The 12,194-nt window shown below is 62.1% G+C and overlaps 1 protein-coding gene across 2 annotated transcripts in view; it reads left to right on the top strand.

Moving 5' to 3' along the window:
• Positions 1–2,594, top strand: part of NDUFA10 (NADH:ubiquinone oxidoreductase subunit A10) — a 79,820-nt gene extending 77,226 nt beyond the window's left edge. For both annotated transcript variants that reach the window (XM_034655538.1, XM_034655537.1), the window contains exon 10: positions 2,244–2,594. In XM_034655538.1, the coding sequence (XP_034511429.1) occupies positions 2,244–2,312 (69 nt within the window). In that variant the 3' untranslated portion in view covers positions 2,313–2,594. The remainder of the gene's footprint in view (positions 1–2,243) is intronic.
• Positions 2,595–12,194: the final 9,600 nt, after the last annotated feature.

The raw sequence follows: 12,194 nt of genomic DNA, 5'->3' as shown, positions 1-12,194 counted from the left end.
GCTGTCTCCCGCGGCTGGGGCCTCTCCATCAGCGTGCCCCATCAGCGTGTACAGACACGCCCCCAGCACATGTGTCCTGTGGCTGCGGTACTGGGACGCGGGAAGCAGCTCACCCGTGTTGTGTCTCGGCTCCGGAGGTCCGGAGCATGGGGTCAGGGTGGGGCAGGGCTGCCAGGTCAGTCTGTTCCTTTCCGCACCCACCTTCCGGAGGTGCCTGCCCCATCACCCGGCCTCACCTCCTCCCCTGGTCTGACCTTCTCGTGGTCCCCTGTGCAGACCCTGGGCCCGCGTGAACCATCTGGGCATCTGCCAAGCCCCTTGTGCTGTGTGAGGTCTCGCAGGCACAGGATCTGGGGGTTGGGGCGTTGTTCTGCCTGACGCAGTCCCACCTCCCTGACACATGGACTCTGTCACACGCGCTTTAGTCGTCTTCATAGTCCCAGCTTCTCCCAGCTGCCCCATCCCTGTCCAGACCGTCTTCATCCGCAGCTCAGTGTCTCCATGCATCTTCTCTACGCTCTTCCTGGGGCACCCTCGTCGGCTTGGGTGGCGTCAGCTCTGTCCTGGCTGCTGGCTGTTGGCGGCGTACCCATGGATCCCCAGCACAGCCCCGTCTCTGCAGCCTCAGACCCAGCCTTCCCGCCGCCGCTCACCTTCTCCGTAGTGTCCACGGGCGGGCTCGGTGCTCACCTTCCCTGGGCCACCACCTGCCCTCCCCCCGCTCCTCTTACGCAGGGCTTTCTGAGCCCCTGCGGCCAGAGGAAGCCAGACACGGGTGTATGTCCCTGCGGCCCTCACCCGGGCGCCACCGCCGCTGCTCTGACCCAGCACCCACCTTACTCCCAAGTGCTTGTTGGAATCAGAGAGCGAAGACTGACATTTTCCTGACACTCGCCGTGTGCTGTAGTCTGTGCAGCACCCCGGGCGCCTGCGTCCCCAGACTGCCCCTCTCTCTGCGGGCAGCTGCACACACACGCTCCCACTGGGCTCCCCTACAGTGCTGCCGTGGGCCGTGGGGGTGTGGTGCCTCCTCCCTTGCCAGTCTCTCCCCAAGACTCTGGACTCCTGGGGAGCTGGGTCTTGTCTTTTGTTTTCCCCTTTTATTCCCAGAATGCTCCTGGCACGTGGATGGCCCCATTCACAGGGTATCCCAGGCCTGAGAAGCAGAGCCAGCCTGCACTGGTCTCCTGCCCTGACGTGCACAGGCTCAGTCCTCCTGCCAGGCCCCTGGCAGCCCGACCTCCGCTGCAGGCTACAGAATCCCCATGCAAACCTGCGTGACCCGCACAGGAGAGCGTGGGTCCAGGGCCTCAAACCCAGCCCGTTGTCAGAGCTCTGTCTGGCCTTGGCAGTGGCATTCGGAGCCCCCAGCAGTGACCCCTTTGTGTGGCTGTGGTTGAATGCCTTTTGCTGATTAGGATAAGGGGAAGACTGATTTATTTTTTAAAATACTTGAGTACTTAAGGGCAAAATGTGGAAGATTTTTGTATGTAGTATGGACAAATCTGTTTATCCACATTGATTTGAAAACATGAAAAAGTAAATTCAATATTTTGTTCCCACTTATGTAACTTGGCAAGACAGACCGTGCTGGAGCGTTTCCCTGACCGTGCGCGGCTCCGTCGCAGGTCCACCCTGCACTGTGGCAGGCACTGCCTTCTGGGGCCACTCAGCCCACGGTCCCTGACTCTTGCTGAAGCTTCCTTTGCCCGTGGGAGTGGGCTTGTGGCCACGTGGCGTGGTCTCTCTGGACACCGTGGGAGGGCCGGCAGGAGACCTCTGTCCTCCCAGTCCTGTTGCTGCCCCGACAGACAGCCCTCCTGGGTCCAGTCCTCTTCCTCCCCCTGCTCCTCGGAGCTCCCGCTGAGGTGGGCCCTGGTGTTCACCACCCTCCCTTGTCCGCTTCTGTAACCTGCCCCATGGATCGCAGAGGATGGAGGGCCCCGTGGTAAACTCACCTGAGTTCTCCCAAGAGTGTGCTGTGCCAGCCACGACACTGGGGAAAGCAGTGCCCTCTGGAGGTGTGAATGGGTTTTTCAAATCATGACCCTCAGACAGGCTGCTTCCCAGGCCAGAGGCCACCCCAGGCGCCTACACGTTGTGGGCGCACGTGGACCAGCGGGGCTCTGTTCCCGCGGGGCGCTCGCACTCGCAGCAGGACCCGCCATCGAGCAGGCTGCTGCGGCAAGCCAGGGGCTCGTGTGCCTTGTGAACCCTTGTGACCGTGGCCTTCCTTCCCACAGCTGCCAGGCCGCAGGTACTGCCCTGGGTACAACGCGGACGTGGGCGACAAGTGGATCTGGCTGAAGTGACGGACCGTCCTCCATGGTCTGCATCGCGATGGCGAAGACGCTTCCCATCTGCCCCGCTCCTGTGGACTCTTGTAGCTGTAAAATGTGGGAGGGAGGGGTAAAGGACCCAAAAATGGCACCGTGGGAGGAATGGCCGGGCCTGGAGCAGGCTGCCCTGTAGAGTAGCTGGGCGAGAGATGGGCCTCTTGGTTTAGGAGGCTTTGCGGCCTCTGGCTTTGTTTGGCAATGATCCATAATTATCACTGGGAAGAAAAATCTATTAAAGATCAGATGTTACCAGAAGAATTTCATTCTGTGTTGTGTTCTGGGTCATGCAGAGTTGGCACTTGGTTTCTTCAGACTTCAAGAAATAAAACCGATTCCACAGCGTTTCCCTCCATCATATGTCCGTAGCCTCACACATCACGTATGTGTCTGTGCACACGTGTTTGCTTACACGTCACTGACCATGTGCTGTGGTGGGTTTGGTTTATTGAGACGGAGGCCAGGGCTCAGAGGGTTTCTGAAGCACGGATACCGCCCGATTCGGCGGCATAGCCACGGCCGGGGAGAGCAGGGACGACGTGACGGGGAGAGGCCAGAGCCAGGAAGAGGTCTCGCACAATGACCGTCAGCAGCTGGCCTGGACATCCGTCCCTGGGAAGGAAGCGCAGGCTCCGAGGGCACAGGAAGGAGCTCTGTACGGAGAGGGAGAGCCACAAGTCTGTATGTAGAAAACAGAAGGGAGCTTCCTGCCAGCTCGTTGTAAAGGGAGCGTTCGGGGCAGCCGGCAGCTGTGAGCGGTGAGTCCCACAGAGCTGCCCTGCCGCTGCCCCCGTTGAGATGTGGGTGCTTGACGTTCAGTGCAGCATAGAGTTGAGTTCCTCGGCCACACAGGTTGTACCGGCCACTGCTTGGGCACCTGCTCCCCGTGCTCGCTGAGGTGCTTGGTAGGCACGCGGCCCGCCGTCCCCGTAGCGCACAGGGCAGAGGAGGCCGCAGACCACTCTCCAGCCCCTCCCCTTCCCCAGCTTCCCTGCTCTCCTCCCTTCTCTCCCCTGAAGTCCCCTCCCACCCTCTGCTTTCCTCTCTTCCTCCCCTCCATCATCCCCTCCTTCCCTCTCCTCCCCTCCCCTCCTCCCCTCCTCTCCTTCCTCCTTCTCCTCTTTCCTTTCTTTCCCCATCCCTCCTTCCTTTTTGGGGAGGGGTGTTTAACAGTTGAAAAGAAAGCGTCCCAGCAGCGTCTGAGTTGGAGTCAGACTTCAGTGTGGAAGCCCTGTGTTTGCCCGCGACACGCTGCTTTCATCGCTGCACGGGCGTGCGCTCGGCACCTGGCCAGCTCTGGAGTGTCTTTGGACTAAGTGCCTCACAAACCATTAAGGAGAGGAGGAAGGAAAAGAAAAACATCTTTAATTATCTTGGCTGTCCCTGATGTCTCGGCCATAATGAGCTCGCTCTCCGCGGCGGCGTCCCCAACGGGTGGCGGGTCTGCCTTGTGGTCAGGACTGCTTGGGTGGGAGCTGGCTTGCTCCGAACATGGGCTCGTCCTTCCCAGCTTGTGTGCACGGCACCTGGGGACGTGCTGGAGTCCGAGTCTAACCCCCGGGGTGTGCGCTCCCTGCCGGCCTGCGCACTTGGCGGTTAGTCGTGCTGAGAAAGGCTCTGTCGCTTCCCCGGTGCTTCCCGTGTGAATGCTGGGCAGAGAAAAGCAAATACAGTGACCCAGCCTTCCCTCCAGATGCAGACCTGGAGGGTTCGGTGGACGCCCGTGTCGGACCCCCTTACTTCGGAGCAGCCATGAGTTAGTTTCCCAGAAATGCTCACAACCCCTTAGAAGCCCCAGAGGTCAAATAACACGATGTGTGTTTACTCCGTGTGGAACCATCCAGTGCTTCGAGGACCAGGAGCGATGCTGGTGTGTCCACGTGCTTTCAGAGGGAATTGGAGGCAGTTCCTTACGTCCACGTCGCATGCAGTCCTCGCCGTGCGCGCCCGCGGCCGCCTCGCGCCGCCAGCCCCGCTCCTGCAGACGGGCTGTGTGGCCAGAGCCGTGGGTGAGGAGGCTTCCCCCTCAAGGAGCAGGTGTGGCAGCAGACTCGGCTACGTCGGGTTCTGGACTACTGCAGAGACAAAGGAAGCCCCAAAATCCATCTTGTTTGTCAAAAGCCCAGTTTTTCAACAGCCTGCTGGCCACTCCTTTAGCTTGGGATCTTTCTGTGTCCCGTTTAGCAGCTCCCATTTCTGGATCGGTTGTTCTTAGCCGTGCACATGTCAGAACAAAGAGGCAGGCAGGCAGCTGCTTTCTCGTAGGAAGGCACGGTCCGTGCTCACACTGGGTGCAGATCTGCAGGATTTGGGGGGTTGGCAGAGTAGGGGTGGAGAGAAAGTCACAATCACTGTCATCCATTTGGGCTTTTAGAGGGAAAGATGTGTAGGCAGCAGCCCCTGGCTGGTCAGGATTCAATGAATGGAAGAATGTGCCCGAGGAAGTCTAGGTTTTATATCTGGACAGAAATAAAATCTGGGAACCCGAGTCTTTGCTTTAGGAAAATCATGAGCCAGAGACTGAGTCGTCACTCCCATCGAGAGGGATCACCTGTTACCATCTTGGATTTCATAAAGGAAAGGGCACTGTGACGTGTCCACCACTTGAACGGGGAGATATGCTCAGGGAAAGGCCTCCACTCCTCCTGGGTTCGTTCTGATGCCCCGTGTCGGGGACCCCCCCTGCATTCCCCCGGGCTGCGGAGCCCTGTTAGAAACCCCTCCCCAAGGGGCACCAGGGTGGCTCAGTCAGTGAAGCATCTGACTGTCAGTTTCGGCTTAGGCGTCATCTCAGGGTCCTGGAATTGAGCTCCATGTCGGGCTCCGCGCTCAGCACCGAGTCTGCTTGGGATTCTCCCTCTCCCTCTACCCCTCCCACTCGCGCACACATGCTCTCTCTCTCTCTGAAATAAATACATTTTTAAAAAGAAAAAAACTCCTTAAAAGAGCCTGAACTTTCCCCGTGCAACGTGTGGTCGTCCGTGTGGCTCGCTGCCCCTGGGCCGCGATCTCTGAAGGCAGCTTAGGGAAGGATTCTTCTCACAGGAAGCCAGATGACATGGTAAAATGTTGTCTTTAAACGTGTAAATACTTTTCGTTTGTCCATACTCCTGAATCGTTTTAATCACAGTAGTCTCCCGTTTTCATCAGTGGCCCTTCCTGAGTCGGCGCCAGGGAGCTCCCTGTTAGACCCAGCTGTTCCGTGCATTCCGGAAGCCCTCCGTTCAGGGCTGTGTGGTTTCATGGCGTTAACCTGTCTTACTGTTCCGCGCAGTAGTGAGCCCTCCTGCACGGATGCCCACAGAGCCGCCGGTGTCCCCGGCACCGCACGCTGCCCGGGCACGTACTTGCTCGGGCTGCAGCCGCAGGCCGTCCCCGCAGCTCGGATCACCAGCCTGCCGCAGTGATAACGCCGTGAGACCCTGAGACCCAGCGGTGGGGTGAGCGGCTCAGGCCCGAGCCCGGGGCCGACACAGAAGAGCGGAGCGGCCGTTCCTGGTGGCTCTGGACGGGGGCCGGTGGTGACAGGGCTGCAGGGCGAGCGTGTCTGGAGGTGGGTAGGGACAGGGCCGTGGGGGCAGCTTCCTCCTGGAGATGTGGTCCAGTATCGCCCCGTGTCAGGAGCGCGTCCCCCGTTCCTCTGGAGCCCTGTTCCGTCAGCGCCCACATGGGGCGCTGGCTGTGCCGCCTGCCCTCCTGGAGGGAAGGGTCACTGCTGGGGACACCTCCTCCCCCAGGCTCCGCCAAGCACTCAGGCCAAAGGCACCACGCTCCTTTGAGCTTCGCAGTGCCAGGTGCAGGCCTGGAACCTTCTGTAAAAGGCAGGAGGCTCAAGGACCATTTTAATCTTCATATTGTAGACACGGGAGGCGAAGCCAGGGGCCCCAGCCCTTGCACCGGGTGGAGGACGGGCACCCGGGGACGCGCTGGAGTCCGAGTCTAACCCCCGGGGTGTGCGCTCCCTGCCGGCCTGTGAGCTTGGTGGTTCATCGTGCTGAGAAAGGCTCTGTGTCGCTTCCCGGTGCTTCCCGTGTGAATGCTGGGCAGAGAAAAGCGAATAGACAGTGCCCCAGCCTTCTCTCCAGATGCAGACCTGGAGGGTTCGGTGGACGCCTGTGGCGGACCCCCTTACTTCAGCTCAGCCACGACTCTCACATCAGGGCTGTGTGTAGCCCGGCCTCCTGTTCGTGCTGCCTGCTCACGCGCTCTCGCTGGAGGGAAGGTGCCGCCCACGGGCCATGGAGATGCCAGTGTCTTTGAGTGTGGTACACCTTGCACTCGATGCTGTGGGTGTGGCATCCAGCCTCTGAGCACGGCCAGGGCTCCCCTGGGGCTCAGCGAGGCAGTGCATCAGCAGCTGGGCTCCAGGGCCAGTCCGGGTGTGGGGGGCCAGTGAGCAGTGTGTGCCCGTCCGTGGGGTAACTGCAGACCCTGACCGGAGACGGTTTCTCCTGCTGTTGCTTGCCCCTCCCCTGTACCCATGCCTGGACAGCTGGCCGGCCACCAGCCCTGCACCGGGTGTGACACCAGCAGCCCCTGCAGTGTCTGCCCCTAGGTTCTGCCTCCCGCCCACCTCCCGCCCTTCAGTGCAGTCAAGGAATCACGCTGTCCACAGGGCTGAGCCGCAGTCGTGTCCAAAGCCACAGCCTGTTCATCTGGCCTGTGATTCAGAGCTGTGGCTGCCCCCTCCCTAAGAACCCAGTCCCCCGGCCCTGCGCCCTGATCCCCCACCCCTCGGTTGTCCCCTGAAGCCCCGGCAGACCCTGCCAGCTTAGTCTGCACAGGGTGTCCCGGGCATGGTGGCCACACCTTGTTGAGGCACCTGGTGAGGCCTGGGTCCGGTCCTACGTAGACGTGTACCACTCCAACCCCCCGTGTCACAGCTGCTGTGCCCCAGAGCACCTTTGGAAGAGGACCCTGGGGCTGGACCTTGATGAGGATGACGGAGCTCCACGTTCAGGACAGTGCTCATTCCTAGTGCCAGCCATGGGACAGCGAACTTCTGGTCGTGTTGACATGACCTCTCCGCCGTCCCGAGGCCTTGGACACCTGCACTGGCACTCAGTCCGCACAGCCGGACGCTCCGAGGCCCCGCTGCCCTTGTCTGCCCTTCACGCTGTGTGGAAAGAACCTGGGGTCCTCCCCGCCTAGCCCCCCAGGCATGGAGCTTGCTTAGATTCTGTGTTCTCAGGATGGCTTTCCGTGTCTACACTGTCCATGGTATTTGTAGACTTAACGTAAAGCTTGCTTTCTCAGTAGATACATGTAATAACCTCATTTCTGTTGAAATGAGAAGCAAGAAGAGCTCACTATACACCAGCCAAAGCCGAAATTAAAATGAGCCCCTCCTGCGAAGGGGGAACGGGCCTTGCTGAGAGGATGTAATTTAGCTGCAGAAAGAATCCAGCTGGCTAGAAATCCCACCGCAAAGAGTCGGCAAAACGAGCCATTTGTCTGAGGCGGCGCTGCTGTCCGGGCCGGAGAAGGCGGAGGGACCGCGCTGTGATCGCCACACGCAGGGCCTCCCTTCGCAGAGCTTGTGGCAGCGCTAGGGGTCCGGTGATCACCCCCTACTGCGGCCTGTGCGGTCGGAGGGCACGTCTGGGCTTGCTGTGAGCACAAAGGAGGAATCCGACGGTCATTTTTACCTCGAGAGACCCCAAGCCCTTTATTTTCAGTGAGCCCCTTGCTCTCCTCCTGCGTGTTCGCTCGCCTAGGGGGCTCACGTGCGGTCGGCGGGCCCCCTTCAAATCCGCCCTGCAAGCCGCTTGTCCGCGAGCCTCAGCGGGTGAGGAGCGCCCCCGGGGGTAGTGCAGGGGCGCGTGGGGACCCGAGAGAAGATGGCTTTCCGTGCCACAATTCCAGAGGGACTGGGCCTTGGGCTCCTCCGAGACCCCCCTGTGTGTCGTGGCAGCGGAGCGAGCTCCGAGTTTGCGGGTGCTCGACGTGGTACCGGTGTGCTGCGTGCACGAGGGTGCGGCCTCAAGGCCTCCTGTGGCTTTCTGGAAGCGGAGAGGGTAGCGGGCCGTGCGGGGCTGTGGACACTCCATGAGGGGATGTCGGAGCCGCCGCCCTTCTGAGGAGACTGGCCGGCTGTCCCTGCTGGTGACGGCAGAGCCCCGCGTGTGCTTCACCAAGCTGATCCCTGCCCCACAGACATGATCAACCCCGCTCCCAGAGGGCTGGAACCCGCTGCTGGCAGCCTGCGCTGGCCGCGGACGTCAGGACCCTGACATCGCCGTGCTGCCTGCCGGATCCTTCCGGAGGCTCGGAGGGAGGCTGCTTCCTGGCCTCCGCCCCTTGGCTCTCCGATCCTTGGCTCTCGGATCCCCTCACCCCAGCTGAGCACTGCTTCTGTCCTCACATGGCCTCCCCCGACTGTCTCCTGAGGACGCTGGGGTGACATCGGCCCCGCACAGAGTCAGGACCGTTCCCATCCCAAGATCCGTCCTCACACCTGCAAGGTCCCTTGTGCCACCGCAGGTCACAAGGGCGCCAGTGGGGCCGTCAATGCCTTGTTGGGGGCTCGCTGTCTGCTGTAGGCCCTGAGACACCATGGGAACTACTGGACAGGGCCTGGTGGTCCTGCCCCCTCCCGCCTCCCCTCTTGAGGGGCCTGGCCAGGAAGGCTGTCCGTGGAGAACGTGCTCTGTGGTCCTGAGGGCACGTCGCCGGCCGCTGTCCACAGCCCCCCGCGGGTGTGACTCAGGCCCACCCGGCACAGCTGTTACAGTGCGTCCCCTCCAGGGAGGAAGTGACGGCAGGCCACCCTGTCTCGGAATGGAAGCGAAGGAAGAGCCAGCCCCGTCCTGCACCTGGCGCGGCCCGCGGTCAGAGCACACTCACGCCACAGAGGAGAGCCCTGTACCCCAGCTTCCCGCCCGGATTCTCCCAGCAGCTCCAGCACTGGCCAGAGGCGGCCTCCTGGACTGGGGCAGGAAGGGTCGGGGGCCGTAGGGGGAGAGGGTTCCCAGTGACATGGAGCGCGCACATGCGGCAGAACCCTCCCGTTGGGCCTCCCGCCTGCTCCGTGCGGTCAGGGTGTGACCCGTCCCTGCAAATGAGCGAGGAGGCCCCACGTGGCCCCTCCACACGGCCAGGACAGTGGAGGGCTTCGGTGAGGCTCTGAAGCCATGGCCCACTCCCACCCTAACCACTCTGGCCTGTGTTTGTGGGAGACAGGCGGCCTGAGTTGTGACCTCCTGCCTGGGCTTCTCCACCCTGGACGGTGCCTGGCCCTTCCTTGGGGCTCCTCTACTCCTCCTGACAGCCCTGAGGTTCAGAGAAGGTGTCTAGGGACACGTAGTGAGGAAGCATGAGGTCCGGGACTCTGCCATGGGGCCGTGTGACCCCGCGCCTGCAGGCCCTTGGAATATCTCTTCAGAAGGACAGCACAGGGATTCACAGATGGAGCCCACGAGGACACGTGGCCTTCTTGGCTTTAAGAGGTGTGCTCTCCTCACAGGAGCCCAGGGCCTCCTTGCCTTCCCTCAGACGCTGCACAGACGCCACGGGAGCTGACCCGACGGCGGGGATGGAGGGGGAAGGCTCCCTTCTAGTCATTTGTCCACCGCCCTCCCTGGCCGTGGCGGCCAAGCACAGAGCCCTGGCCCATGAGCGCTGGGTCCCCAGGGTCAGTAGCCTTCTGTGCTCGAAGCTCCGTGGAGGCGGGCAGAGCCTGTCCTCGGGCGGCCGGGAGGCAGTGGTCTCTGGTCGGGCGGCTCTGGCTCAGGTGACGGAGCGGCTGCATGGCCCTGGCCGGCTGCTTCATCCGTGAGCCTCTCTCTGCGACTAAATGGGGGTGGGGACAGCGTCGTTTTCATGTTTGCGTGAGTGACATCAGTGACCGGCATTTACCTGAGAAGCAGGTGATGGGTGCCGCTGTCATCACATGCGTGTCAGACCTTCCCGGGGGCCCGGGCTCCCGCGGAGGGCACAGGCTCGGCTTTGTTAGGGGCATGGAGAGGGGGTGGACGCAGAGTTTGTGGGGAGGCTGGTCGTCAGCCACGAAATTCCGTCATCGATGCAACGCTCAATAGAGAAGGGGACAGCCTCTGGGGAGGCGGCCTCAGGGATCTGCCCTGGGTCCTGGGGAACCGTGCCCACGTGGGCGCTTACGGGAAGGCTCTGGGCGCACAGCAGGGGCGCTTTGCCCCCCACGGGGTGAATGGGGTGGTCCCCAGAGCCGAGCCTCAGCGTTCCTCTGTTCACTCTTTGAGCCCCGAGCAGCAGGCATTACCAGCCTGGGGACACGTCTCTCAGTCAGTGTGGCCTCGGGCATGGGGAGCGGCCCGCGGGTGTGAGGGCCTGACGGCCAGACAGAGCTCAGCCCCAGACTCCACCGGACCCCGATGGCGCAGGGGCCCCGGGGCCGCCAGGGGGCGGTGCAGCCGAGCTCCTCCAGGCCACAGAGTTTAATCTTGTTTCTGGAAGCCCCGGGCTTTTGTTGGATTCCAGCAGCCAGTTCTGGTGAAGAAACACCCAGAAACACCCCCAAACGGGTGTGGTGGAGGCTGCACCTCCCCGGCTGGTCCAGGCCCAGACCGAAATATGCAGGAAGGGAACCCCGCTTCCTGGGGCCCGCCGACCCCACAGGCCTGACGGCCACATGTGGGCGGGACTCTGGAGAAGGACAGTCAGGGGCTGCCAGGCCTGCGGGGCCCGGGGAGCCTCCATCCACAAGGAGCCTCCGGCTGTGAGGACTGCACTGCACGGCCACAGGGAGCTGCCAGGCGGGGGCCTTGTTCTGGGCATTCACAGGTCCTTTCTGTCTGACATCAGGACTCCTAAGGGGGCCACGGTGCCAGGCAGGGCTGTCCTGCCTTCTCGCAGAAGCCGGGGCCTGGCTGTCAGGAGGGCGGCTCCTGTGTCCACCCCTGCGCCAGGCTGAGTCCCTGGGGGGCATCGCCAGTGGGGTCACCAGCTCCGGGCAGCCTGTTTGGAGGGGTCGGGGTTAGCGGAGTCACCGCCGAGCTTACACCTTGTCTCCCGAGGCTTCCGGAACCTGTCTGAGCAGTTGCTGTCCCAGCACCCAGCAAAGAAAATCACTCCGGGCCAGGCTGGGGTTAGGGTGGGTGGACAGCATGGAGTCATGCTCTGTGCCCGGGGACCTCAGCGATCTCAGGGATCTCCACGAGCACATGCGGAGGGAAGGGGCCGGGGAAGGTGTGCAAGGGTCTGGGCAAGGGGCCTGCGAGTCGTGAGGGGAGGGGAGGTGGGCACAGGGACGTCCCAAGGCCCTTTCCTGGAGCTCTTGAGTCCCCGAGCAGCTGCCCAGAGGCTCTGGTGCCTGGGAGCCCGGGGCGGGACCCTGGCTCGGCCCAGGCATGGGGTTTTTACAGCCCGCGGGGAAAGCGAAGGGCCGCCGACGCCTTCACTGCTCACTTGGGAACACTGGGGAGCCCATCAGAAAATCCCTTCCTGTCCTGTGTGACTGACAGACAGCTCGGGGTGGTCACTGAGCCTCGGAACGGGGAAAGCCCGCGGCCAAGGCGGGGCATCGGAGGGGTGGCCACATGGGGCGAATGCGGTCCGTCCACTGGTTCTTGCATCGTCTTTATGGTGTTCCTTAATCCAGCAGGAACAAAGAACCACTGCCCAATCCGAAGGGAAAGTTATGTTAATGGACGGAACGTCCTCTGTTTTGGGTTTAGCTTCTGTAATGTTTTTTTCTTAAATCTTTGGTGCTGCCCCCGCACCTCACTTAGCCTGACGTGGTGCCCCGTTCAGTGGGCTCCCCACAGCAGCATGCGGCGGGGGAGGGGGCAGGCTGGACCCCGGGGACAGGGCCTTCGGGGGAGGTCACCCAGGGTCGCAGCTCACTTTCTCCGGAGCCCACATCCCGCCGTCCAGAACTTG

This window comes from Ailuropoda melanoleuca, chromosome 2 (assembly GCF_002007445.2).
Source record: "Ailuropoda melanoleuca isolate Jingjing chromosome 2, ASM200744v2, whole genome shotgun sequence".
Lineage (NCBI taxonomy): Eukaryota > Metazoa > Chordata > Mammalia > Carnivora > Ursidae > Ailuropoda > Ailuropoda melanoleuca.
Note: the sequence above shows the minus strand (reverse complement) of the source record. Positions and strands in the feature narration are given on the sequence as shown.